The sequence below is a fragment of the Camarhynchus parvulus genome, chromosome 24 (genome assembly GCF_901933205.1).
Source record: "Camarhynchus parvulus chromosome 24, STF_HiC, whole genome shotgun sequence".
Taxonomy (NCBI): Eukaryota; Metazoa; Chordata; class Aves; order Passeriformes; family Thraupidae; genus Camarhynchus; species Camarhynchus parvulus.
This window is the reverse complement of record NC_044594.1, coordinates 1,801,439-1,829,213: the sequence shown is the minus strand read 5'-3', so window position 1 is coordinate 1,829,213 and position 27,775 is coordinate 1,801,439. Positions and strand designations below refer to the sequence as shown.

General features: G+C 46.0%; 2 protein-coding genes across 2 annotated transcripts; both read right to left on the bottom strand.

Moving 5' to 3' along the window:
• Positions 1 to 4,870: 4,870 nt before the first annotated feature.
• On the bottom strand, positions 4,871 to 13,214 carry NFKBID (NFKB inhibitor delta). Its single transcript, XM_030965029.1, has 7 exons — positions 13,155 to 13,214; positions 11,968 to 12,114; positions 9,690 to 9,741; positions 8,976 to 9,142; positions 8,324 to 8,440; positions 5,142 to 5,306; positions 4,871 to 4,942 (listed from the first exon to the last, which is right to left on the bottom strand). Exons 1-7 carry the CDS (start codon positions 13,197 to 13,199, stop codon positions 4,871 to 4,873), a joined length of 765 nt encoding a protein of 254 aa, XP_030820889.1. The 5' UTR covers positions 13,200 to 13,214.
• Positions 13,215 to 16,345: 3,131 nt separating this feature from the next.
• Positions 16,346 to 27,462, bottom strand: POU2AF1 (POU class 2 homeobox associating factor 1). The gene is made up of 5 exons (XM_030965028.1): positions 27,447 to 27,462; positions 18,540 to 18,667; positions 17,540 to 17,582; positions 17,190 to 17,461; positions 16,346 to 16,657 (listed from the first exon to the last, which is right to left on the bottom strand). Exons 1-5 carry the CDS (start codon positions 27,460 to 27,462, stop codon positions 16,346 to 16,348), a joined length of 771 nt encoding a protein of 256 aa, XP_030820888.1.
• Positions 27,463 to 27,775: the final 313 nt, after the last annotated feature.

The window sequence follows — 27,775 nt, the reverse complement described above, 5'->3', positions numbered from 1 at the left end:
ACTACACTGATCTACGGTCAGGGGGGTTTTGTTGGTGGTTTGGTGGGGTTTTTTCCCTGTTTTTTTTTTTCATTGTTGCTGTTTTTTAAAATAAATCTGAAGCTGCCTTATCAAACACTTGTTATTAAACCAGCTCTTTTTTGATACAAATAAATCATTTGGTGCAAATGCTGAAGCCTGCTCATTTTTCATGTGCTAAAGGTCAGTGCTTTTCTCTTCTGCTGCTGACCCTGCTCTCACAGAGGTGAGGATGAGATTTTGAGCAGCCTATTCAGCGACACAAAACTTCTCACTCACCCTTTCCAGCAGATAAAAGGTCCATATTTAATCCAGCATCCAGCTTTTCTCAGAGAACTCTGTGCATCACCCAGCTCTGAGCTGGATCTGCAGCTCCTCACCCTCTGCTGCAGCTCAGGTGACATTTCCCAGTGGTTCTGGCAGAAAAGAAAAGTTGTTTGCCACACCAGGGTTTAACCCTGGCCCCTCAGAGGTAAAATCCAGAACCAAACTTCTCTGGCTGCTGCTCAGCACCAGCTTCCCTGGGGAGGCAGAGTCTCAGGGTGAGGCTGATGTTATTCAGCAGCTCTTGGTCAGGTTTGGGCTGCTGATAAAAGATTTTCAGCATAATCAGCTGAACAGGAGCTAAATGATTTAATTTTTTTAAAAGTAGATAATAGGGAAGTTGTAATACCTGAGGATTTCCTGCTTCTTGCATAAACCCAGAGCTTCCTAACATTTTGTCTTGCCTCCTCTTGGTGAGGCAAACAGGAAAGAAAGAAAGAAAGAAGCCTCTCTTGATATTAAATTCCAAAAAAAAGTGGCAATAACTACATCTGTGAAGAGAAATATGAATTCTATCCCATCTGTTTGCTCACCTCGCCCAGACATTGTCACACTGAACTGAAAACCTTTCCAGGTCCTTTGTAAGGTAGCAAGTGTTGGGGTTTTTTTACCAAAACATGCTTTAAAAATATTTTGATACCTTCAAATAATATCTCCCCTTCTCCCCTGATTAATCTCAGCATTGGCCCAAGTGATAAATTCATGAGGTCACAGGAAAATATATATATAATTATTATAATTATTATATAAATTATAGAGAGCTGTAACTTTGCAGCAGTTAAAGTTGCGATCACCCCTGTGCAGGGACACCCCACCAAGTGTCATTTCAGTAGTGCTGGCAGCTGCTTCAGCCCCTGAGTGATCTTTTGGGGCACTGAAGGGCTGAAATTCTGCCCCAGAGCTCACCCAGTGCCAGCTGCTCCTGCCTGCTGCCTCAGGAGCGGGCACAGCTCGAGCCGCACGTCAGAATCTCTTATCAGCAACAAGAAAAAGCCAGAAAATGAGGCTGAGGCAAGAAACTGGAGGCTTCTAGAGGAAATGGGGTGCCCACATCCTCCCCATGGCTTGGCAAGGTTGGCCTGAGCTTAGCAGAGCCAGGGAGATGCTCTCAGGGAGGGAAAGGGCACCATGAAATGATAAATACGGGTTTAAGAACACTCCATAACACATCTTGCAGCAGCAGCCTGTGTGTGCACAGCCAGGAGGGCAAGTGCTGGACTCTGACAAGATGTCTCTGGCCTCCAGCTGAGGTGGATGTTTAATTCTGATGGGTTTTTAGCAGATTGCACACTTATCAATACCTCATGGTGTGGATCCTCCCCAGGAGTGCTCTGTGCAAGGGCTGTGGTTGTGCCCACCCCTGATCCCACTGCTGGGCACAGCCAGGTACCCACATCAGCACTAAAACCACCCTAAATCCCATCCTGATCCTTGGGTGGTGCCTGATCCCGGCACAAAAACTCCTCCTCAGCGGAGGAGACCAAGATATTTCCAGCAAAACATTCCTGCACACCAAAAGCTCCAGGCTGTGGCAGCTTCCATCACATCAGCAGCACCATTTCCACCCCTTGCAGCTTCTTCCTCCTTCCCTGCTGCTCCTTCTCCAGTGGTTTTGCAATCCCACCTGTGCCAGACTGGAAACTGGTTTGAGATGCTGTCAACAGCCCCAGGGACACACTCAGGACAAGTAGAAGCTTGCTGGCTGTTGACACAAGGCCTTGTTGACACAAGAAAGGGAAAAAACACAACAGAGGAGCCATTCAAAGGTTGACTGTGCGTTTTCTGGCTGTGAGAAATGTATTATTTGCCTCTTTCATCCCTCCCAAAAGTAAAAAGGAGTTAAAGGAAGTACCTCAACCAGAGCTGGCTCTGCTGAGAGGCTGGCATTTCATCAGTCCCTGCCAGGTGAAGCCCTGACTGCCTCTATAAACACAAACCCAGGGATCATCTCGCGCTTACAAAGCCATGAATAACTCCAGAAGTCACTCACAGTTACAGAGAAAATAAAGTTCTTATTTTCAGCTTCTCTACCTGAGAATTTGATCTGAAAGTTTCCCTTGCCAACCGACTGACAGCTTTTCTATGGTGCCACTTCAGAGCGTTTGTTTGGTGATAACGAGCCTTTGTTATTAACAACTTATCCAAAGCCACAGGTAGGAAGAGATAAGCTGTGCAAATAAAGGGATATCACACATTGCCAGCAAGGCTGAGCTTTGAGAAGTTACATTTCCCCTGAAAGAGCAATAAAAACTTGAGGGGTGAGCACTGAACTGCTTCAATCAGTGAGAGAAGTAGAGAAGACACTCAGGTTTGAGATTGAAAAGTGATTTTCTTCACAGCCAGGCCAGGAATTGGGAAAGGAAAAGGGAAAATTGTTTTACACACAGGGGAAAGCAGCAGCTTCCAACAGCCCGGTGGTTCCAGTCCAAAGCCAACAGGAGCAGCTTGTGGATTGTGGCTGCTTTCAGAGGAGGCCTCTGCAGGCTGAGCTTTGGGAAGCGAGCAGGAGGAGGAATCCTGGGGCTGCCATGGGCTCTTCCCGCTGCAAACCTCATCCACCAGCTCCCAGCAGCACCAGCTGCCAGGGGGGTGCTTTAATTCCTGCCCTAAAAGGATATTTTCCTTGATATTCTGGAGATGGTGATGATTCCAGACTGCCATTGATGCTGCTTTGTATGAAACACCCAAGAGATGACACAATAAAGAGAAAAGCCACTCGAGGAGAGAAAGCTCCTGTATTTTTTCACTGCCAAAGGACTTCAGTCACCTCACAGACGCTTCTAGGCAGCAAAAAGCTATTTACATTTTCACATTGTTCACAGTTTGACAGTTCTGCTGCTGCAGGTTCCAGAAATTGATATTTTATCCATCATTTTCCCTTGACACACAGTACTACCTCCCTGGTACGCTTCTCAATCCATTCAGGGCTCATTGTAAGATCCTTCCAAGTGAGACAGCACTGGCTTTTGCTGGCCTGTGCTCAGATACATGAAAATTTATGCAAACACATGCAAATACACGTCTGCTTCTCTGTCAGCAGGATTGTAGGTACGTGTAGTGAGAGGCAATGGCCCAAGAGCAGAGAGGGGGGCTGGAAAATCGAGATCTCTGCATTTCTTAAGAGCTTTTGTTCCTGTCAGTTGTTTAAACACTCCAGGCCTGCCAGCGCCTCAGGAAATCCCAGTGAGGCAGCAGCCAGTGGGTGCTCCAGGAAGTGGCTGCAGTGATTTGAGAGCTCTGCCCTTCACCTCTCTGCCCACCCTGCTGGAGAACAACCTGAGCACGCAGAAGAACCAGCAAAATCCAAAATACAGCTCAGAGTGAGCCCTAGCACGGGCCAGCCTCTGCCAAAACACGGCCTTGCAGAGCCCCTGATTGCACAGCAATCCACAAATCATTTCACAGAAACGCAAAAAAGAATCTGCCAAACCCCTCTCAGGTGGGAAAGGGAGCAGGGGAGCACTCCTTGCACACACCCACACGGGTTTGCTGCCCTAAGAGCTCTGGGAGACCCAAAGGGATTCTCTGCCTCCCACCTGAGGGGCTTCCAGAGCTGGAGACTGGGATGGGATGGGATGGGATGGGATGGGATGGGATTGGATGGGATGGGATGGGTGGTGGTTGGGATGGGATGGGATTGGTTGGGATGGGTTTGGGATGGGATGGGATTGGATCGGATTGGATGGGATTAGATGGGACTGCACTGGATTGGAGTGGATGGGATTGCATTGGATTAGATTGGATTGGACAGGATGGGTTTGGATTGGATTGGATTGGATTGGATTGGATTGGATTGCACTGCATTGCATTGGAAGTCTCCCCTCAGCAGCCACACAAACCCACCCCATGTCCTCGTTCTCACAGCAGCTGGTTTTTTTCCCTGGGTTGGCCATGGGGAGCTGCTCCAGAGCCCTCCCAGAGTGCTGGGAATGGCAGTTCCAGCTTGCAGGAGCCTCCCCTGGGGCTCCTGCCTTTGGATGTCCATCCCCTGGGGTGAAATCCAGCCAGGGCCAACCCAAGTTCTGCATCCAGGCTCTCCCCCCTGAGGATGCTGCATTCCCAGGGAGCAGGGTCAGTGGGAGCTGCACATCCCAGAGGCTGCAGCATTTCCAGCAGTCCCTGTGCACAGGCCCAGCCACAGGCACAGTCTGGGGTGTCTCAGAGCAGCATTTCTCAACCTTTTACAGCCAAACTGTCGCCTTGCGCTCTGTCGCCTCCAAGGGTTCCAAAGCTTGGCTGTGCTTTGAACTCATTTGGAATATTTACTTATTTATGTAGCAGCTCTTTGATTTGCTCACCTCCTTGCTGGAGGTTTATTCTCATTTTCTGTTACCAAAATTGAGTTTTCACCCATTTGAAAGCTCATCTTCTGCTGTCTGACGTGCTGCTCGTGGCCACAGGTTGAGAAACACTCGCAGCCCAGCCTGGCTGAAGCCTGCAGGAGCAGGGATGTGCTGCAGAACCACCCTCACAGTTTTTATAGGAGGCAGAAGCTGGAGCTGAAGCTGTTCCATAAACCGCAGATAAATCAGGATCTGACATTTCTGTGGCAGGAGTTGAGTGCAGGTGTGACTTTCCCTTTCTTCAGCAAATTCCTGACCTGCCAAAAGATGTGGAATTTCAGGAAGCACCATCTGAGCCACCAAAAACAATCACACACACAATTATTTACATGTACATGTGCAACTAAATAAACACCCAAACCCATCAGGAACAATTTTATATCCACAAGCACAAAACCCAGCCACCCCTGGAGCGTGCAGGTGTGTTAGGGGAGAGCAGCAGTGTGGATCCCATACCTGATCCCCAGCTTTTCCAGCAGGGGCCATGTGGATGGGCTGGTCATTGTCCAAATTCCTGATGCTGGGGTCTGCCCCGTGCTCCAGGAGCAGCTGGATCATTTCCTTCTGGTTCTTGTCCCCAGGCAAAGCAGCTGCCATGTGCAGGGCTGTGTTGCCATGGGCCTAAAGCGGGGGGAAGGGGAAAAAATGGAGTAAAAAATCCCAGATAAACTCCCTGATGAGCTGTGCCATCTCCCCAGAATCCTCCTAGAAAGGGAGATGTGAAATGAGAGAAGAATCCTCATGGGGTTTGTCATCAGGAGCTGAGGGAGGATCTCTGCTCTGCTTCTCCCAGGCAGGAGCTTTGTGGATTCAGATATTTTTCTTTGCTAGAGCACCACAAACTGGGGGGCTTTGATATTTTGGGTGTAGGTCATTAATGGCCCTGAAGCAGGAACATTCCCTGGCTGCTGAAACCCCCCTAAACCATAGCCTGGTTGTTCTGAAGTTCCCCTTAAAACTGCTCTGAAATCATCCCCTAAATCACAGCCTCATGTATGATTACACTGAAATTCCCCCCTAAAACTGCTCTGCAATCATTCCTTAAATCACAGCCTCATGTATGATTGCACTGAAATCCCCTTAAAACTGCTCTCAAATCACCCTCTAAATCAAAACCTCATGTATGATTGTTCTGAAATCCCCCATTAAAAAATCACTCCCTAAATCACAGCCTCATGTATGATTGCTCTGAAATTCCCCCTTAAAACTTCTCTGAAATCACCCCTTAAATCACAACCTCATGGAAACAGAGACCTGGGGAGTTACTGGGTAAAGAGAAGGCTGTGACAGGCATGGAAATATTTCACTGGGAAGCATTAAATTACACCAATATAATAGATAACACTGGATTGTAGACACCAAACTCATCACACTGCTGCCCACCACACAAAGCTCCACAGCACCAGTCCCATTTGTGCTCCACACATCCCCCCTGGCCCCTTTCCCAACAACTTCCAAGTGCCAGGAAGATTCCAATTGCCAAGGCCAGGCATGGCTTGGCTGCAGTGCCAGGATTGGCACAGGAGGGACAGAGCTGGCTGTGAAGCCAGGCATGGATGGAGGGGCTGCAGAAGCTCTGGTGCCACCAGACCATGAAGAAATCTGTGCCCTGTCTGGTCAGGTATGACTGGTAACGGTTGCAAATGAGAAAAAGCTGATAAACAAAAGCACAAGGTGAGGTATTTTTAGTCTGCAAGAGTCTCATTGAGGCAGCTGCTTGGTTTTTTTTGCTCTCAGAAACAATCATGGGTTTGTCATGGCATTGGAATGGTTGGGCACGAATTGCAGCCTGTGTTAATATTCCAGTTGTTCAAATGTGAAATGAAAAATGTGATTTTCAACTCCTGTTAACCACTGAGACATCAGGGAGAACTGAAGCAGAAAATAAAATTGCAGAAAATAAAATTGCAGAAAATGAACAGTTTTTCTCAGACAAGGCATGTTTTACAAGCCCTGAACAAGCAGATCCTTGTCAAGTTTATTATCCCAGAAAGTCAAGGGATGGTTACAAGCTCTTTACAGGATTTCTTGTTAAAATGGAAAGACCTGCACTTGAGAGATTCCAAATCCAGGCATGGGCTAAGATAATGAGGCAATCTGCCAAGGCCTGACCTTGAAGCCTCAGGCTGACTTTAATAGGTCTCATTTGAGACAAAGTGGGCTCCAGGAATCCTCCAGATGGAAAACACCTCCAAGGCTTCAATATTTTCCTCATTGTGAAAATGCCATGGAGACAGATTTGGAGCAAGACAAGCACAAGCAGTGGCTGAGCCAGGGAAACCTGAACATGGCTGTTTCCTTGGCTTCTTCATGCCTTGAAGAGCTTCAAAATCCAGGATATCTCTCTGGCTCAGACAGCTCAGCAGCAAGACTGAAGACTCTGAGTGATCCTATCACAGGAGGAAGCTCTCCCAGGATTGTGATCAAGAGACAACAGAGACTCCCCTGGACAGGCTCTCACCTGCCTGAGGGTCTCTAAAGATACAGAAGGAATGCAGTGAAAAGCCCTTCACTGGACAGAAAAGCACCAGCTCGGCGCCATTACCCACAAACACAACCCAAAATAGGTTTTCTGCAGCCCAGCAGAAATCTGGAGGGGTAAAAAAAGTGAAGCTGCCCTTTGTCTGCCTCGGTGAGCAATGGATTGACAGAGAAATTCAGTTCCTTCCTGAGGGACACAAACTCTGGGGAGCAAGGCTGAGACTGCAGGTGTTGCAATGAAACAGGGACCCCCAGCCTTGTCCCCCTCCTCAAAGGAGAAGAAGGATAGAGGGGAAAGCAGTCAGAATCACCCCCTTATAGCCCTGCTGAGAGGGGCAGCCTGTCCCAAAATGAAACAGGGATCCCCAGCCTTCTCCCCCTCCTCAAAGGAGAAGGATAGAGGGGAAAGCAGCCAGAATCACCCCTTAGCCCTGCTATGTCCCAAAATGAAACAGGGACCCCCAGCCTTGTCCCCTTCCTCAAAGGAGAGGGACAGAGGGGGAAGCAGCCATAATCACCCCCTTACAGCCCTGCCTGTCCCAAAGCTCTGCCTGCTGGGCACTGGTGGCTCAGCTGAGGCTCCCAGGAATGTCAGGATTTTTGTTTGGGAGGAGGGAGGAGCTGCTGCCTCTGGGAGATGGTCACTGCTCAGGATCTGCTCCCAGGTGAGCTCTGGGGAGGTTTGCAGCTTGCTTTACCCAACCTGGGGATGGGGCTGTGCCAGAAAACCTGCAAATAATGTTTAAGGCAGAAAGAATCCCCATGTCCCTTGACAGAAGCAGGGACTTTGTCCTTCCTGTGGTGCCACATCTGACAGCAGAGATGAATTGATACCTGGCTGCCCTGAAGTGCCACCTCTCAGTGTCATGCTGCTGTCAGACCTTGCATCACTGCAGGGCTGTTTGCTCAATCCTCAGCCTAATCTAAAGTTCATGCTCCTCCTCGATCAACCACTTCCCCTGTTCTTCCTCCTCCCTGCTTATCTCCTCCTCATTCTCTCCTCTCCTGCTTTTCATGACGGAGCTCAAGTCAGGTGCTGTTTTTCTGTGAGCTGTCTGTTTACTGGAAAATGCAGTTTGGGGTTGAACAGAAGTTCAGATTAGCAACTTTTGCCCTTTCCCTCTGTAAAAAAAAACCCTGTTATTGATAAAAATTACCTTGTTGTTGACAAAATCCTTGCACTTGAAAGCATTCAGCTCCAGGAAATACCTGAGCAGGGAGACGTTCCCATCCTGCACTGTGTAATGAAGAACTGTCTTGTTGCTTTTCACATCCTATTTCAAAACACAGAAAAAGAATATTAAAAAGACAAGCCAAATAAGAAATGTCCTGCAGGACAAGCTGGAGAGATCCCATAAACCCATCAGAGGAAGCCCAGGCCAGCTGTGCAGCTGATGAGGAGCATCTCCCTCCCTCCAGGGACCCTCTGAGTGTCCATGTCTGCTTCAGGAACTCCAAAAGGCAGCACCTGTTGGACAATATTTTTTTCCTGACTTAGAGATGGAGTAATTGAGAAGTATTTTTAAAAAATTTATTTGATTTTTAGTCTTATGAGAAGGGTGAGATAACCAAGATGCTACAATTTATGCTGTTACAATTAAAAGTGAAATTATTTTTAAATTATAATACACTATTATAATAGGAACAATAATCATATAACAAGCACCTAACCCTGCCAGCAGTCCCTTGGAAGGAGAACAGGCTTGGCCCTTGTGCCAGCAGCTCATTCCTTCTCCAATCCTGTGTTTTGAGCAGAACTGGGGGGGAGAATTCCCAGACAAACCCAGGGGTAACCCAGCCCCTGCTCACCCGGCTGTAGATGGAGGCTCCAGTCTGCACCAGGAGGTGGATGCAGGATTCCAGCTCCCTGCTCTGCTCCTGCAGCTCCCTGTGCTGCTCCTCTGGCACTGCCTGCCTGCCCTGCTCCCTCAGCAGGGCGTTGTGGGCCAGGACAGCGCAGTGGAGAGGGGTATGGCCTGGGAAAGAAACGTGGGATGGAGGTGAGGACAGCGCCAGGAAAATACTGATGGGCAGAGAGGAGGCAGGGCTGGCACAGAGAGCATTCATCCAATCATTTATCCAGTCATTCATCCAATCATCCATTCAATCATTCATCCAATCATTCATTCCATCGTTCATTCCATCATTCATTCCATCATTCATTCCATCATTCATCCAATCATTTATTCCACCATTAATTCCACAATTTATTCCACCATTCATCCAATCATTCATCCAATCTGTGCAGGTGTTGTCGAGGCACAAGCCCTTCCCAGGTGTCTTCTCTGACTCTCTGGACACTTTTTGGGGCATTCCAGCATGTTTTTAGCTCCAATTGAATCGCCCCCTGAGCCATCAGCACCTTTGAATTTCGTGGCATTTGGGTGCACAGACACAACTCTCTCTCCCCCAGGAATTTCCTGAGCCTGCTCTGGTCTCCCAGCACACCCCCAAAAACCAACGAGCATCAGGCAATGAAATATCCAAGACAGGTTTTCACACCACTTGTGCAAAGGTTTTTACCTTCAAAATCCTTCATTTCCAAATCCAGAGGGAAACCCATTGACAGGATAACCTGGAGGCAACAGAGAAATGCAGAATTTTAGCTCAGCAGAACACTGTGCAAGCCCAAACCAACAAAATGTAAAACCAAACACCATCAGATAATGATATTTTAATTACAAACCATTATTTGACACTAGATTCCATTGCTGTGAATGCTCCCAACAGGGACATTCAAGGTGATCACATTCCCTGGTTTCCTGACTCCCACCTAATTATCCTTTCAGGTTCTCAGCTCAGGACAGTAAAACTCAGTCTCTGCCCCCAGCTCAGGAGTGCCAGACTCCTCACTTTCACCCTGGGTTAGGCAAAGCCACCAGGGACACCAGGACATGTTTATTCTGAGTGATCCTTGACAAGGACAAATGAAAATCTCTCCTTGACAGGTGTAGCCAAAGTTTATGGCCCAAAAGTTTGCCAGCACTGACAATTCTCAGGCTGGATTTATTTACTTTTTGTTTTCAGGGTGCAGCAGTGTGTGAAGTTAAAGCCTCAGCTTGTGGCAATGAGGCTACAGAAACACCAGGAATTGTGATCTGGAGATGAGAATTTCCTGGATTTAGCAGAGAATCAAAACTTTAAAACACTCTCTTTAACATAAGAAAATTATAGATTTAACACAATGGAGTTAAGTATCTCCTTGTCTATATAATTACAGAGAATTTATTTCTTTCTTTTGATTGAATAAAGCAAGTTGTTCACATTAATGGCTGAGAATTTTTGCAGTGACTCATCAGTGTCAAGCCAGACAGGGCTCAGGACAGAATCCTCCCACTGAAAGATCACCCAGAACGGTTAGGGCTTGACTAATCATCTTCTAACAAAAATAAAATATGTCCAGATCAAATATTGACACCTAGCTCTGAGGCGCTTATTAGAGGTTAGATAGTTAATCCATTAGGAAAAAAAACTCCAATAAAATAAACAGACAAACCATAAAGCCTTTCATGGCTCTGACCACATCGAGGAGCGAGTCTCTGCCCGTTGTCCCTTTTTATGTCAAGGCAAAAAAAAACCAACAAAGAAACCCACAAAAGAAAAACCAAACAAAGGAACCTTGCAATCCAAACCACCACGAGGCACTCTGAGAGGCTTTGTTGGCATCAGCTGGATTAAACCCCCTTTTCCTACTTAAGGAAACACCTGTTTTCCAGAGAACTGGCTGTGTTACACATTAACTGCCCTCTCAGGGCTCAGCCTGGGCACAGCTAACGAATGCTGGACGTGGTGCCAGCACCACAGGCACCCCCTGGCACCTCACCCCTGTCCCCTGCCCTCAGGGAGCTCCGCAGAGCCACCAAACTCTGCCTGTGCTCAGCCCTGACACAGCTCAAGGCAGTTTTTAAATTCATTTCATTTTCTGGACACCTCACCTCTGTCCCCTGCCCTCAGGGAGCTCAGCAGAGCCACCAGCACGTTTAGGGCTGTGATCTGCAGAAATAATTTGTTTCCCCCCACAGAGTCACTAAAAAATTTTCCTCTGTAACAGCAGGCTGTAAGCACAGCCCTAAAAAAGGGATAAAACCCACTCTGGGAAGTCAATCCCTGACACAAGGAGCCTTTGCTCAGCCTCCATCTCTCACTGAGATTTATTTAAAGACACAAACATCAACACTTTATATTATATATGCATTATAATATATATATGTATATTATGTATACATGGATAGATGTATATAATACATATATGTATATATGTATTATATATACACACATATTATATATACATTATATATTATATATATGTATATATGTATTTTATATATGTACATATAGCTATTGTATATGTATTGTGTATATATACATATATACAATATATATACAATATATATGTACAATATACAACATATATGTACAATATATATTATATATATTTATATATAAAATATATACAACTTATATTTATATATTTATATTTTATATATTTGTATTTATATTTATATATAAAATATAGAGTTATATTTAAATATATAATTTAATATATGTATATTTATATATTAGATATATATTTGTATATAAATAATATATATTATATATACATGTATACATATAAATAATACATATATATACATACATGTATACATACAAATAAATATATATAATATACACATTATCCATTTATTTGTATAAAAATATATATAATGTGTATATATATAATGTATATATTTTTATATATGTATATACAATACATACACTTTATATTATTAATCAGCAATTAAAACCATCCAGCCTCACCTACCTGGAGGACTTGGGTGTAGCCATATGTGGCAGCAAGGTGTAAAGCTGACTGGCCCTTGTTGTCCACAGCGTTGACATCTGCTCCTGCCTGGATGAGGTCGTGGACGATGGCTGCCTGCCTGGCAGTGACAGCCACCAGCAGGGGAGTCTGCAACAGCAGCACAGAGAGCTGTGAGAGCTCAGACTAACTCCAGAGCCTGCCAGGGATGCCTTGGAGTGGCTGCCTAAAACAGAGGCTAGGCAAGATTAACAGAATAAAATTGGTTTTTTATTAAAGCCCTTCAATAGGGACAACTTGGGCAGTCAAAGCCTCCCTCAGGCTACACCCAAGATGGTCACGAGTTTTTCAGACAATTATAAGTTTGATCATTTCAGGGGTTAATCTTCCAATTACAGCTGTAGGTAATGAAGTACTTAGCCCCCAGTTTGCTCCCCCCAAACTCACTTTCGTTCATACTTTTTAGGGCCTGAGACAGTGAGGTGTCCTTGAGTTCCAGGCCTACAGAGGAATTATTTTGTCTGAATAAAATGTGAGAACAGTAGCTGACAGGCTATGGAGCTTTAGAGTTACACACTAAAGAATTGCAGGATTATAAATATATGAAAAAATATAAAAGCTAAGGTCCTAAGGCATCAGCAGCAGCTGCTGGTGTAAAACAAGGAGTGTGGAAAGCGCTGGCTGAAATCCCAAGGACTGTGGTGCCAGGAATGAGCACAGCTCACAGGATGGTTTGGAATCCCACATGAGATGGGGATTTCCAGCTCTTGCTGGACTCCATCTGCTGTTCTTCAGCCCTTCATTTGATTGCAACCCAAACCAAGCATTTTTTAAACCCCAACTGCATCAGGTCCAGCACAAGTCAGTTGGCTGTAAACCCTTCAGCCTCGGAGACTGATGCCAACAACAAACATTTTACCGGACCAGTGTTTTCACACATCACTTATGGGCTGAAAAAATAATGGGCTCATTCTCATCCCACCTGATTTAAGACCCTGCCACTGAATTTTACAATCCTGCCACCAAATTTTACAATCCTGCCCCCGAGTGAGGCCCACCAGTGCCAAGCTTTCCTTGCAGGGGCAGAGCTGGATTTTGAGGGTACCTTGCTGTCTGTCATGCCAAGACTGCTCCCATCCCAAACCTTGCTGTCTGCAGGAGAAAGCAGCCCCTTTTTTACCCTTTTTTACCTTTCCTCTGTGCTCCTTGACATCGAGTCTCCTCAGGGCTCTCATGCGCTCTGCGGCTGCCAGCGTGTGGGCCCGCAGGCCTTTAGCTGCATAAATATGCAGAATTCTAAGACAGCAAATAAATAAAGACACCCATCACTCATGGACCATGGACCACGCTGGGAGCAAAGAGTTTAACAGGGCAGCCCTGCCGTTTTTTGGGGTTTTACAGCCAGGGTTTCACAAATCCATGCCAAGAGCCCCAAAAATTCCCATTTTCATGGGAAGGGCTTTGCGCCTCCAGCAGCTGCAGAGTCCAAGAGCCCTCAGAGCTCCTGAGCTTTGCCTGCTGCCTCCTTCCCACTCCAGCACCTTCCTGCAGCTGAGATCCACCACTGGGAGGTGTCAAAGTCCTCCACCATTCCCAGTTTGGGGAATTGGATGTATAAACCCCTTTTTGGGGTGATACAGCTCTGGGTGTGTGGGTGAAACCTCACCACCAGGGGTAACAACCTCTCCCTAACTGATGTATTTGTAATATATCAACCTATTGAACTCTCTATTGATATATTTGTAATACATCAACTTGTTAATCTCTCTATTGATGTATTTGTAATATATCAACCTGTTAAACTCTCTATTGATATATTTCTAAACCCTCTATTGCTATATTTCTAATATATCAACCTGTTAAACTCTAATTTCTATCAAAACTCCTGGCGAGAGGAGTTTGATTGATTTATTTATTTATTTATTTATTTATTTACTGTCCTTATATTTTGCACCAGACAAAGAGTTGGCACAGCCCGTGGGAGTGGCTGGTGGCCCTTAGTGATGGGGAGAACATTTCTCTGCTTCAGTTTGCTCATCTGGCTCTGGCTGGAGCCAGTTCCATCTCCCCAGCTCCTACCTGAAGGAAATTCCAAACCTCTAAAACAGGAGGAGCCCACCCCACACACAGTCACGCCAACCCCAGGCTTCATTCTGCTCCAGACAGAAATATTTGATGCTTTTCAGGCAGAAGGTGGTGGGAGTTGTTTCTCTCCTCTGGTAGTTTCTCTCCAGAGCCACCTTTCGCAATCCCAGGAAGCAGAAATACAATTTTCTGGCTAATCTGATTTTCAGTCAAGCTCAGCATTAGCTGTGGCTGCACACCCACACATCCCCAAGGGTGCCAGGAGAGGATAAAAGTGGTTGAAGCTGAACTGCAGGAGCAAGGACTGCTGCAGGAAATGCCTCCAGGGCACATCTGGATCAAGGAATTCCTTCTTAGCCTGCTTAATGTGTAAAAGTAGCACAAAGTCTGGCAGCTAATGTCTGGTTCTAGCCTGTACATATATTATTGAACTAATTGATTGCTAAACCAACGCTTGTGGGTAGGAAATAAAACACTCTAGGCATAGCAAAGTTACTATAGATCTTTATTGAAAAAAAAACAAAAAAGAATTTGTCTTTTTTTTCTAACCAGAACAACCCAGAAAGAAATGATGAAACAGTTTCATCTTTGTTTTATGTTCACACACAGAATTTACATACATTGGAGTGAAAGGAGTTGAAAAGCAATCAGAGCAACCACAGGCTTGATTCATAACTGCTTTATCCCAGTTTTACCTAGGGAATATCTCTGAATTTTATAAAACTGGAGGAAGCAGTGGTGAATTAAGCTCCTTTGAATTAATTTCTTTGCTGGGTTTTTCTGCAAATATAAGCCACTAATTTCAATGCAAACCTCAACTGCTGCTCTTTTCCAACAACTTTATGATCAACTTACATGATCTAGTGCTCGTGTCTTCCACAGTTGTCAATATTCAATTAAAAATACTCTTGGAAAGTCATTAAGACTTTCAACCTGGGTTTTCAAACCTCATCCAGGCATGAACTCTAAGGCCACTTGAAATATTGCCTGGGTGGCAGCTGGACTCCAGGTAATAAAGAGTACAAGAAATTATTTTTTCAGTTAGCCTTGTAAATAATAAAACCATCTAACAATCCTGGGCTTTAGAAAGCAGAAAAACCCAGAGAAATTGTGTTCACCAGCCAAGAGCCTCTTGTTCGTCAAGAAAGCAATAAACAGGGTTCAAAGGGGATGTATCTCCTGAAATATATCAATTTATTTGCCTGTGCTGTGGCACTCCTGAGCCTCAACCGAAATATTTACACTCGCATCGGAGGGAAAAGTGAAGCTACTCATTCTCCAGGAAAGGAAATCAGAAAGCCATAAAGGAATCATGCGCTCCTCTGGGCCTGGGGAGCTTTCCAAGGAGAGGTCACCAAAGTTCCCTGGCTCCCACACTCAAACACTACAGAAAAGCAAAAATATTGCCAGATAACAGCAATGCCATGGAGTCCTTGTTGGGCTGCAGTCCAGTTCTGGAAAATCCCTGTTTATCAACGATCTCCTGATCCAGGGCCATGAATTCAGTCCTGACTCAGACAAAACTCCCAGAGACTTCAGTGGGACAGCATCAGTCACAGCAGTGTTACCAGCCAGCCACTAAGTCAGCCCCACACCTCAAATTCAGATATTTCAGAGCCCCAAACCCCTCTGCAGCTGAAAGAACACGGATTTACCCTCTGCTCCACACCTGCAGGGCTGGGCTCAGGGGCAGGCAAGGGGCACAGAGCTTCCAGGTACACCTTGGTGTGAATTCCTGCTCTGCAAACAGGGATCTCTGACTGCTCTGGCATTTAGCTCAGCTTTATTCTCACACTACTGCACCTGCCTGCGCCAGCAGAACAAAGCTACTCTTTATGTTTTCCTGATTTCCAAAGCAATTGTAAAATTTAGGAGACAAAAATGTGAATTTAGGCCCACCCCAATGTTTTCTAGTGGCCTAAATCTGGTGAGTTCCTCCCTGGACAGCTCAAAGACACACAGACACAAAAGCAGCCCTACTGCACTGGGTTTGGCAATATTTAGGAACAATTGTACCCTCACCAAATGCTACAGCTGGCTGTGGCTACACTGCAATCTGTCATTTTGAGGCCACAAGGGTGAAAATCACCTTGTGCTGGTGCTGAGCACAAGTGTGCAGCATCCAAACCTGCCTGGGAGAGGCAGCAGGATCTGGAACAGCAGAGGAACCTCGTGCTGGGCGCCAGGACAAAGCAGATTTCCCTCACCACACAAAACACAGCGTGCTAAAACTCCCACCCCACCCCGCCCGATCCAAACCCCACTGAGCTGCTGGGTGGAGCTCCAGATGTGCCACCTAAATCCCTTCGACAGAGAGAGCATGGCTCAACACGTACGTATCATTGTCCTCATCTTCCAGCAGCAGCTTCTCGATGGGCAGGGCGCCGATGGCTCTCCGGGCATCCTCCAGCTCCTGCGGGGCTGGCTCGGGGATGGAGATGGGCACGGGCACCAGCTGGGGCCCGGGGAAGGAGGAGGAGGCTGCAGGGTACTGCAGGCTGGAGGCTGGCAGGGCAGACAGGGGCTGTGCCCACGGGAAGTAGGGCAGGGGCGGCTGCTGCTCCGTCACCTCCAGCGGTGGCACCACGGCCGGGGTGCTGCTGCGGGGCTGGGGAGGGACAGAGACACAGCAAAGTGAGACAAGCACGGTGGTACTCGCTGCTGGGGAGGATGAAACAGGAAAGCCTTATCAACATGACTGCCTGGCAAAAGATTTTGAGAATATGGAAACTATAATTGAAATGAAAGCAAGCTTTGAGATCCCTCAGTTACTGAACAACTGGAAAATAATGGCATGGCCAGATGAAGGTGATCCCCTTTTGATGGAACAACACCCTCTGCTTACAGACAGCTTCAAGGGTCAGAGCAGACCCTGCTGGCTTGGCAGAAGCTGGGAAGTGTGAGGACAGAGGAGGGTCCCACCAGAGTGTAACTGGAAAAGGTTGTGAATTTTGCCTGATTCCAGTACAAACACAACTTTTTGCCCTGCTCAAACCATATTCCTGTCCTGGAAACTACATGGCATGGATGCAAAGACACACAACATTTCAGTAATTAAATAAATCAGCCTAACTCCACCCCACAGCTCTTGCTAAAAGGTGGGAATTAACATAATTTCCAGCTTGGTGTTTTTGACTTACTGCAAAATTGGTGATGAGAGGCTGGGATGTGTAAGTGAGGACAGAGGAGGGTCCCACCAGGGTGTAGCTGGGGCACACGGGCTGGACGTACATATCTGCTGAGTAGGGACAGCTGCCAGCCTCGTGGGACACGTAGTCTGGGTAAGGGCTCCACTGAGCCAGGGGCTGCAGGGGGGTGCCAGGGGCCTGGGGCATCCATCCAGAGGCCACAGCTCCTTCCTCTGGGCCAGGCAGAGCAGGGGCAGCAGCGTCCATGTCAATGCAAGGCTGGCCTGGAAAAGAGGACAGGATTAAAACCCAGCTCAGCACAGTCTTCCCTGGAGAGCCCTGGAAGGTCAGGGATACTTTACCCATGGGCGAGTAGGAAGGGACTGGCTGATGGGGCAGAACAACCTGGAAGAGAGAAGAAAAACTAAAAATCAGAGGTGAAGCCCATCAGCATTAAATTCAATCCCACAGAGCAGACCAGGCATTTTCAGCTGGTTATCAATGCCAGGGGCTGAACTCTCACACCCCACACAAGGGCCAGAAGAGCTGAGCCTGGCAGCCAGGGCACAGCACCCCAAACTCAGCTCAAGGGGACCTTAAAGTGTGTTTAAATCTCGTGTAGCAGAGAGAAAGAATAAAAATCAGAGGTGAAACCCATCAGCATCAAATTCAATCCCACAGAGCATTCAGGCATTATCAGCTGGTTATCAATGCCAGGGGCTGAACTCCCCCACCCCACACAAGGGCCAGAAGAGCTGAGCCTGGCAGCCAGGACACAGCACCCCAAACACCCACAAACACCCACAAACACCTCAGCTCAAGAGGATCATATAGTGTGTTTAAATCTCATGTAGCAGAGAGAAAAACTAAAAATCAGAGGTGAAGCCCATCACCATTAAGTTCAATCCCACAGAGCATTCAGGCATTATCAGCTGGTTATCAATGGCAGGGTCTGACCTTAAAGTGTGTTTAGATTTCATGTAGCAGAGAGAATTCCCCTGCAGAGAGGAGCCAGCCCAGCTGCTGCCTGCTGGGAGAGCAAATCCAGGCTGAGAAGAAGCAGCAAACAGCCAGGGATGGCTGGGGATGGTCTCTTGCTGCCTCCCTCCCAAGCCACTCTCAGTCCCCAGCAATCAGATCCTGCCAAGCACAAAGCACTTCCCCTTTCCATTAAAGGGTGGAAGGTGCTCAGCTCACTAAAAGCACCCCAGCTAAAGAGATATTAATGGCATAACAGGTAACAGCAGGGCCTTCAAAATGCTTTAGAGATGCAGAGGTTTCTTTCATTGGCTCAGTAGTGCTGGGGCTGGGCAAGCACTGAGCTCCTGAGGGAGAATTTTCCTCCTGTTTGCTTTTCCCCACCGTTGTAGCTGCAGTTGCACTGGAATTCTGGACATTCCCCCTTTTCCTCTTCAGCAGCTCCTTCACTGGCTCCTTCACTCGGACACCTTGGTAGGGGCGAGGCTGTGGCTGCTGGTCTGGGGCAGAAGCTGAGGAAAAAAAAAATTAAATATTTATGTAACATTTATTTTCCTCTCAGGGACCCCAAATCCCCACGGCAACCTGGGGGCTGTAGCAGAACACATTTATTTTATTCTTCCTTAAATTTATTTTATTCTTCCTTAAATTTATTTTATTCTTCCTTTCCTTTGTGTCCCTCAGTGCCACTGAGCTGCAGAGCAGCTTCACACACTCCCAAAAGGAAAATCAGATGAAATATACCCAAAAGGTGACACACCAGAATTGTTGGCCGGGCAGGGACATAAAAAAGCAGAGATTAGATATTTAAAAGAAATAGATTCACTGTTTAGGTAGAAGGTATAAAACCAACCCGAATCAGGAAAACATCCTCACTTGAAAAACCGTTTAAACATCATTAATTTGACTTTAATATCTCATTTTTAGATCAGGCAGGTGCTGAAGTCCCAACTAGACCAGAGTTTTGTTCCAGTTCTGAACAAATTTTGCTCATAGCTGGTCCAGGAGGTTGATGAACGGGAGACAACACATCACAGATCTTACACCCAAAACCTCCCAGCTCCCACCCAAAAATTCTGCTCCATTTTGAAGAACTACGTTTACAGTCAGAATTAAGCTTTAATTTCATTAAAAATGAATTTGAAAAATTAAGTTTCCAGCTCCAAAAGCCTCTCCCAAAGCCGTGTGAGCAGCAAAGCAGGGGAAGCACATTTCTGCCAGAGCCAGAATTAACAACTCATATTTTACTGGAGCGTTTGGAGGGATTGATAGCAGAAGGAAAGCAGGGGATATCAAAGCCTGCTGTTTGTAAAGGCGCCGATAGCAGAGGTGGCCGCCTGCCCCTTCCACTGCACTCTGATGTGTAAATACAGAAATTGATAAGTTTTCCATTTTTAACGATTGGAACTGGCCTTTGGTTTTGAGGTACAGGTGCGCGTCCAGCTCCAATCTGGATTTTCAACTATTGTTCCACCCTTGGAGCATTTATTTAGATTCACATCCTACAAGAATGAATCATTTCACCTCAGATATCTCTCCCTGCTACATTTAATTCTGAGCTCACTGAGAAGTTTCTGTTGCACCTTCCAGGGAGGAGGAAAATGGAGTTTGAAATACAGAGATCATAAATCCACCACAAAAATTACTTAACGGAATAAACGTTTCTGCTCTAATTTCTTTTCAAAAATACTTTTTTCCCTTCAGCTTGGCTCTTCTATTAACTCATCATACATAATTTAATTATGAAATCTTGATTGGCCACTGTAAATCCTTTTAGGACCAGACAGGACTCCATTTATGCACTGAATGTTGCCTTTGTTATGCACATTAAGGAAATATTTTACTTTTAATCAGTAGTTGAAGCAAAGATGATTTTCCAGCCTTTGCCTGATCTATCTTTGCTTTCTGTGCACATCCTTTGTGGCTCTTTAAATCAGATTTCTTGCATTCTCGTGAATCCTGTGGCTTTCAAAATGGAATTTCAAAAGACAATAAAGGTTCTTTAAGCTCCCTGCAAGCATCCACAAGGGCTTTTAATACAATTCACGTTGTGCTTTTTCAATTTCATTGGTATTAATTTATTTGAGCGCAAATAATAAAGAGTTCTGGTGTTCTTGGTGCTGTGTGAAAACATCAACTCCACCAATCTGGAGTGGCAGAAATGAACATTTTGGGGAGTTTCTCATCCCCAACTCATAAAGGGCCTCCCTGCAGAATTAGGGTGGGGAAGGATGGTGGTTTCTGGCTCCAGGTTTGGGGGATGGGAAAGAAGAAATTTACTGTAAAAGCTGACAAATATACCTATTCAGAATTTCCGGTGTAAGTAAGCAGAGTAACCAAAAAAGAAAAAAAAAAATAAAGAGAAAAAAAAATTTTAAAAACCAAAGTCTGCAGATCATATTTCGGTTCCCCCAAGCTGACCTCCAGAAATAAAAATAATGTGAGCACAGCTGCTTTTCCACTGCTCAGGGGCCTGTGGGGTCTGAGCATCACAGACAGACCACAGCAAAATGGCTTTGGGGCTTCAGGGTGCAATTCCTCATCGAGCTGAAGACACATGGCAGTCACAAATGTCAGCATTCGGAGGAATAATGATAATTAAAATATCTTTGTAAACGAAGAACCTGGATTTAGTCATCCTTATAGAAAGGTTTTAACAAACTATGAAGCTGTCTTGGACCAAGATTCCATTTTATTTTAATTTTAGTCATGAGAGCCCAAGTTCCATTTAATATATATAAATGTTTTAACAAACTATGAAGATATCTTGGACCAAGATTCCATTTTATTTTAATTTTAGTCATGAAAGCCCAATAGTTCCATTCAATAAAATTGAATTAAAGGAGATAAAGGAATAGCAGCAGTGCAATCTCCTGCAATTCCAGGACCAAAGAACACCCACATGCTGCAGGCACATTTTGATTTTCACCTGCCCTGTGTAGCTGGGGCAGTTTGAGACATCTCCAGTTGAGGAAGAAGAGAAGGAATCCAAATCCAACCCCTCCACATTTCACTGGGGCCCATTTCAAAGCTTTGGCCAGGCTGCCTCCAGCCCTGGTGTGTGCCCAGCCCCAGGCTCCCTCCATCAATGTTATCACCTGATGTATTTGCTAAAAGTCCACAAAAGCCTTGAAGACTTGTGGGCAATCTTTAAAAGCTGCTGCTGAACACCAGAGCTGCTGGAAAGGCACCAAATGGCTCAAAACATCAAGTGAGAGCAGCAGGAAGATGCTGGATTCCAGACCATGCTGCAGCTCAGCCTGGAAGCATCCAAAAATGTTCCAAGGGATCTGTCACCCTCAATTTATGCAGACACAGACTGCATAAATATCTCAGAAATATTGATCTGTATCACCAAAGGGGTATTGGAGACAGCCAAAGGTGATGCAGAAACTCCATCATCAGAAGGCACAAAAAGCACTTTATTTAGAAATCTACAGTTCTTACAGAAACCATGGTGGACCTAAGAGCTGATTGCCCTTTAGGAATCTTCTCTTACACTATTGGTGAACTATGAATAGCACACTCTGGAGAGCCAGATCTATGAACAACAGTTACAGAAAGAGAGATAATAATTGTTTTAATTCCTCCTCTGAGCTTTCTCGCTGTTTTTCAGGAAAATCCTGGGAGAACCATGTCTGTCTGTTCAGAGGATATGTGATTACCACAGGAGGGAAAGCACACCAAGACATCACCAAAAATCCAAGCTCTGTCCTCCCCTGCATTTTGGTTTAACCATTGCAGAGATGGGAGGGAAGAGGGAGGCAGAGCAGCTGCTGGAAGGGTGCGGGCAGCGAAGCGCGGAGAGTTCCAGATCACTGAGCTTCCCCAGCAGGGCTGCCCCTCACACACACACACACACACACACACACACACACAGAGAGAGGAGCTGCAGCTCGCTCTCAGCCTCCCAGCCAGGGCACTGCGATTTCCCAGCAGGCAGATTTCACTTTGAACCACCCTGCTGGTCCTGCAGCAGCGTCCTGCTGTATCAGCGCTATGGTGCTCCATGTCTGTGCAGAGCTCCATGACATCAAAAGCCTAATTAATTACTTTATTATACTCTATTAAACTCTATACCCCAGGGAGCTGGGGTTGTTCAGCCTGGAGAAAAGGAGACTCAGAGGTGACCTTATCACTCTCTTCAGCTCCCTGAAGGGTGGCTGTGCTGAGCTGGGGTCGCTCTCTTTCTCCAGGCAACAACAGACAGAACAAGAGGACACAGTCTCAAACTGCGCCAAGGGAGGTACAGGCTGGAATTAAGGAGGAAGTTTTTCACAGAAAGAGTGATCAAATACTGGAATCATCTACCCAGGGAGGTGGTGGAGTCACCATCCCTCGATGTGTTTAAAAACAGACTGGATCTGGCACTTGGTGCCGTGATCTAGTTGAGGTGTTAGAAGATGGGTTGGACTCGATGATCTTAAAGGTCTCTTCCAACCTAGAAATTCTGTGATTCTGTGATTCTGTGATTCTGTGATTACACTATATTACACTAACAACAACTATCACTAACTAACTAGAAAACCCGTGACTCTCTGCCCCTGATACACACACTCAGAGATCCAATTTTGGTCAATGAATCCAAAACAGCATCACCAAATCCAAGCAATCACCTCGGGTGAACAATCTGCAGAACAAATTCCACATGGGCACAAACACACCAGCAGCAAATCAGATAAGAATTGTTTTGATCGTTCTTTTCTCTGCTCCCCTCACAGCCTTTCTCAGGAGAATCCTGAGAAAACTAAATCTCTGTTCAGAGGGCATGTGAACACCACACCACCGCTCCCTCTCACAGATTTCTGTGCTCACAACCACGTGATAAAATAATCAATTGATCAGTGTTAACACTGCAAATAGTTTTCCCTTTTTTTTTCTCCTCTCACCCTCCAGTGCAATAAATAATTGAAAGGAAGCCCAATAGTTTCTCTTGTTTGCAGTAACACCAAAAAGCAATCGCTGACTGCAAATAACAAGAGAAATTTAGATTTCAATTAGCAAAGCCCTGAGTTAATGGCTTGGATATTGAAGAACAAATCACATTTTTATCAGACACAGTGAACTTTGGCAAATAAAAGAAGAAAGAGGCTTCGTTTCATAGGCTTGTGTGCTTAGAGTCAAATCAAAACCTTTTTACCTCCAAGCCCATGGCAAGGGAATCAACATTGGTCATGATCCTGTCTTTATTCCTGGCTAATTAAAGTTTCCCTCAAAAAACCCAGAGTGATCTTTATCTCTGCTTTGTGGTCAGTCCATTCTTCATTTGACAGAAGAATAGTTTAGATATTAATGCCCAATATCTCCATTTTCAGGGGTTGGAAGATTTTCCAGGAATCAAAGTAGCCTTGGATTCAGGCAAATCCATGCCCCATGCTGTTCTTGAGGAATCCTTTTGATAACTGTCTTTTAAAAATATTTTCTTCACACCTAAAAGGATCTAAACGAGTGGAGAGCACTGTGCAGAGCGTACATTTTGTTTCCACACAAGGAAGGGATTGCAGATGAACAAATACAGAGGGGATTTTAGATTTTTTCCACTTGGATAGAAACCAAAATCAAGGGGAGACACAAAATGCTGGCTAATCCATGCTGCTCTGATTATTCTAATTAAAAAAACGAAAAACTTTCAAGTGCCCAATGAGAGCTGGATGCTTTGGCCATCTAGGGGTGAGGGGCACTAAAAATTCTCTGTTTCAGAATAAGAGGAGCCCTGGTGCAAAGGGGAAGCTGAGATAGACAGAAAGTGCCTTTAACCTTAAGTCTCACCCTCAGGTCCTAATTCCTCCCAGCCCATAATACTCTTTCCATTTTAGTAATGCAAGCTTTCCATTTAATTGCTGCTGTGGTCATTCGTAGAGTTTGACACCTGCTCTGCAAAGCATGGATGGGCTCAACTTCTGTGCTATCCCTCTTTCCTGGTGGGGTTTTACCAAAATTAGCGCTCACAAGGTACAGAATGCTGCAGTTTCACCTCTCAGTCTCATTAGCTGATACTTTCAGGGTGGCTCTGTGCAGCCCCACATCTGTTGTGGGCAGAGAAGGTTTCTGATTCGCTTTAAAAGCTTTTGGGAAGGGATTTGCAGAGGTGTGAATTCACATCTCTCGGTGGCGAAGGGAATCTGAGCAGCTCAATCTCTGCCAGTGACTGCCCAAAAAACTTGGGCACAGGCAAAACCAGCACCTAAACAGGAGATTCCTGCAGAATTAGAATTAATTAGGCTGGAAAAGACCTTTGAGGTCATCAAGCCCAAGCTGGTTCCATGCTTTGCAGAACACAAACCATTTGTATGGAAGGAACGTTCGGGTCAATTTAAAAAATTCACTACGGAGGTCACAAAAAGAGCAAATCAAGAGGCAGAAGCTGCTGCTGCCCATGAATTCCCCATCCCTGAGGGGCTGCTGGGGCTGCTCCTGTTCAGCAGAATCCTGGGGAGCCCCGACCAGTCACTTCTCCTGGGCCGTGGGAGGGGAGGCTTTCGGGCTGAGCCGCCCCCGGGCGCTGAGCGGAACCAGGGCCCCCGTCCTGCAGGGGAGTCACTGTGCTGTGACCTGGGACATCCCCAGCCTGCAGGGCCGGCCTGGCCAGGCTCCCTGCCCAGCAAAATGGCCCAGCTTGCCTTGTGCTCCTGCAGAAATGACCCTGAAGGAGCAGGAAACCACCCTGAGCATGGCCTCAGGTGAGGTCGCGTGCTGCTGGAGGGAGTTCTTGTGTCACTTCTGGGTTTTCAGAGGTTCACAGAATGTTCTCAGCTGGGAAGGACCCTCCAGGATCACCTGTCACGGACATATCTTATGAAAAATCCTTTTGATAGGATCTTTCCTCCTGAGAAGCTGAGAGGCCTCAGAAATGAAATGCAAACAATGGTTATCTGCTGCTGTGGAATGCAACAGGTGCATCTGTGATCAGTCTCATGTGGTTGTTTTTAATTAATGGCCAATCACAGTCCGGCTGTCTCAGACTCTCTGGTCAGTCACAAGATTTTATTGTCATTCCTTTCCTTGCTGGCCTTCTGATGAAATCCTTTCTTCTATTCTTTTAGTATAGTTTTAATATATCATTTTCTTTTAATATAATATATCTCATAAAATAATAAATCAGCTTTCTGAAACATGGAGTCAAGATTCTCAATTCTTCCCTCATCCTGGGCCCCCTGAGAGCACCACCACATTTGGTGACCCCGAGTGAGAAACATTCTCACAATCACCCACTCTGAAGTGAGTGGCCCATTGAGGGACTGAACCCAAAACCTTGGTGTTGTCAGCGCCAGATGAGTCAAATCTCAGGGTTTCAGTTTGGAAAGTTCCCAGCTCACCTGAGCTGCCTCTGCCTCGATTTCTGCTCCAGAGCAAGGCCAGGGGTGGGGACATCCCTGGGGTCGCAGGTGGCCTGAGGCAGGTGGTGCAGGAAACGTGAGCTGGTCACAGCGACAGGAAACAGGGGTGACACCAAAGGGGACTCTCAGAGCTGCTGGGAACTGCAGCTTCCACTGAAACCTGCGGGATCTGGCACCTGGTACCTGCCCTGGCCTCGGGGCTCACACAGGGGTCACACAGGGGTCCCCAGGGGTCTCCAGGATTCCTCTCCTGCCTTCCTTCAAAGCCAGCACACTGCAGTGGCTTGGGAAAGCAGCAGCATAAATCAGATTTCCACCAGTTCCATGTTAGAAAAGGGAATTCTGACAGAACTACAAAAGGAGGGAGATTGCAGCAAGATTCTAAGCAGAATCATCAATCAGATTTCCAGCAATTCCATGTTAGAAAAGGGAATTCTGACAGAACTACAACAGGAGGGAGATCCAAGCAAGATTCCAAGATTGGAAAAGCAGCAGCATCAATCAGATTTCCAACAGTTCCGTGTTGGAAAAGGGAATTCTGACAGAACTACAAAAGGAGGGAGATTCAAGCAAGATTCCAAGCAGAATCATCAATCAGATTTCCAGCAATTCCATGTTAGAAAAGGGGATTCTGACAGAACTACAACAGGAGGGAGATCCAAGCAAGATTCCAAGGTGGGAAAAGCAGCAGCACCCATCAGATTTCCAGCAGTTCCATGCTGGAAAAGGGGATTCTGACAGAACTACAACAGGAGGGAGATTCAAGGATGAACAAGCTCAAGGGACACTGGCCAGGAGTTGTCTACAAATTATCATCAGGGAATGACTGACATAATTTGAGTTGTAATTCCTGCAAGTGTCAAAGGAAAAAAGCAAAATAAAGCCACCAATTCAGTTCCCAATTTCCCCCTGCCCAAAGCATTGTTGTTGGCATTGCTTTGTCACTGCAGGAATGATAAAAAAACCAACCCAAATAAACCATTCAGGGTTTATCCATCTGAGATGGAAGATTAGAATCAGGATTTGGATGTGATCATCTTGCAGTTTTTTCCATGCCATCTCCTGAGAACTGCTCAAGTTGAAGGGGGAAATACAAACAAAACTTCCCAAATACACATTTGAGCTTCCAAAATGCTCAGCTGAAAAGAAAGAAGGCAGGGAAAAAAACAGAGGGAACGGATTTCAAAGCTCACAAAGGCACATGGTAGGTTTACTACACGCAGTAGAACAACCTACAGGCTGAGATAAAAGATGAGTAATGTCAGATAAGTCACTGGCAAGGGTTTGAGAAATTAATTTTTCCACTCAGGTGTGCTGTACCATTCTATGCTAAAGGAACAGCAGGGTGAGAGGCAAAGGGCAGCAGCACAGGTGCCAAAATGAGCATCCCCTACTGATGACAAGTGAGATATGATGGTGATAAGAGTGAGAATGAAAACCTTGCAAAAAGCAAACACCTACCTGGAGCAGGATCAGTAAACTACTCCAGCAAAGGTGGGCCCAGAGGAGTGAAATTATCTTGAAAACAAGAAAACTGATTTCCTGTAAAGTCATAACTGTATTGCCCTCAACTGCTTTGTTCCTTATCTTTTTTAATTAGCTGAAAGAAGTACATATCAAACAAAAAAAAAGGGGCACAGAAATAAGATTTCTCACAGGTTTCACTTTTCAAAAGGAAAATTTTCTGCTACGTAACCACCGTGCCCTTTGATATAATACCTGCATCCTGTTATTGTTTTTATGAATCATTGTCTTCCACTTGATTCATAGTGATGAAAGCCAACAAAGCAGCCCTGAGCTCATATCCCTGCTGGAAAATGAGCATCACACCTGAGCACTGGCCTCCCTGGAGCCATCCCTGAGCATCCCCTCCCCTGCCACCCTCTGCTGATTTATCCCTCAGCACCCTCCGCTGCCACCACAGGTAGGAGAAGCCAAATCAGAGCTCACTTACATTTTTGCCAGTGCATTCTGTGGTGGGATGGAGCTTTTCCCCCCTTTCTTGGCTGAGGATAACCGGGCTGTGAGTGTGTGCGTGTGGCTCCTGGGTGGGGATGCGACAAGTGAGGGTCAGGATGTTCCTTTCAGCTTTTTAAAAGCTCAGTGTTCCCGCTGAGCCCTGTGACATCATCACCCCTCCAACCACAGCCACTTCTACATTTTCCTTTTGCTCTCTGCTGCTTCTTCTTCTTCTTCTTCTTCTCCTTCTCCTTCCCCACGCTCAGCAGCTCCTCTGAGGAGATGCTCTGCATAAAAAAGGGGTCACCAAGCTGGGTTTGAACG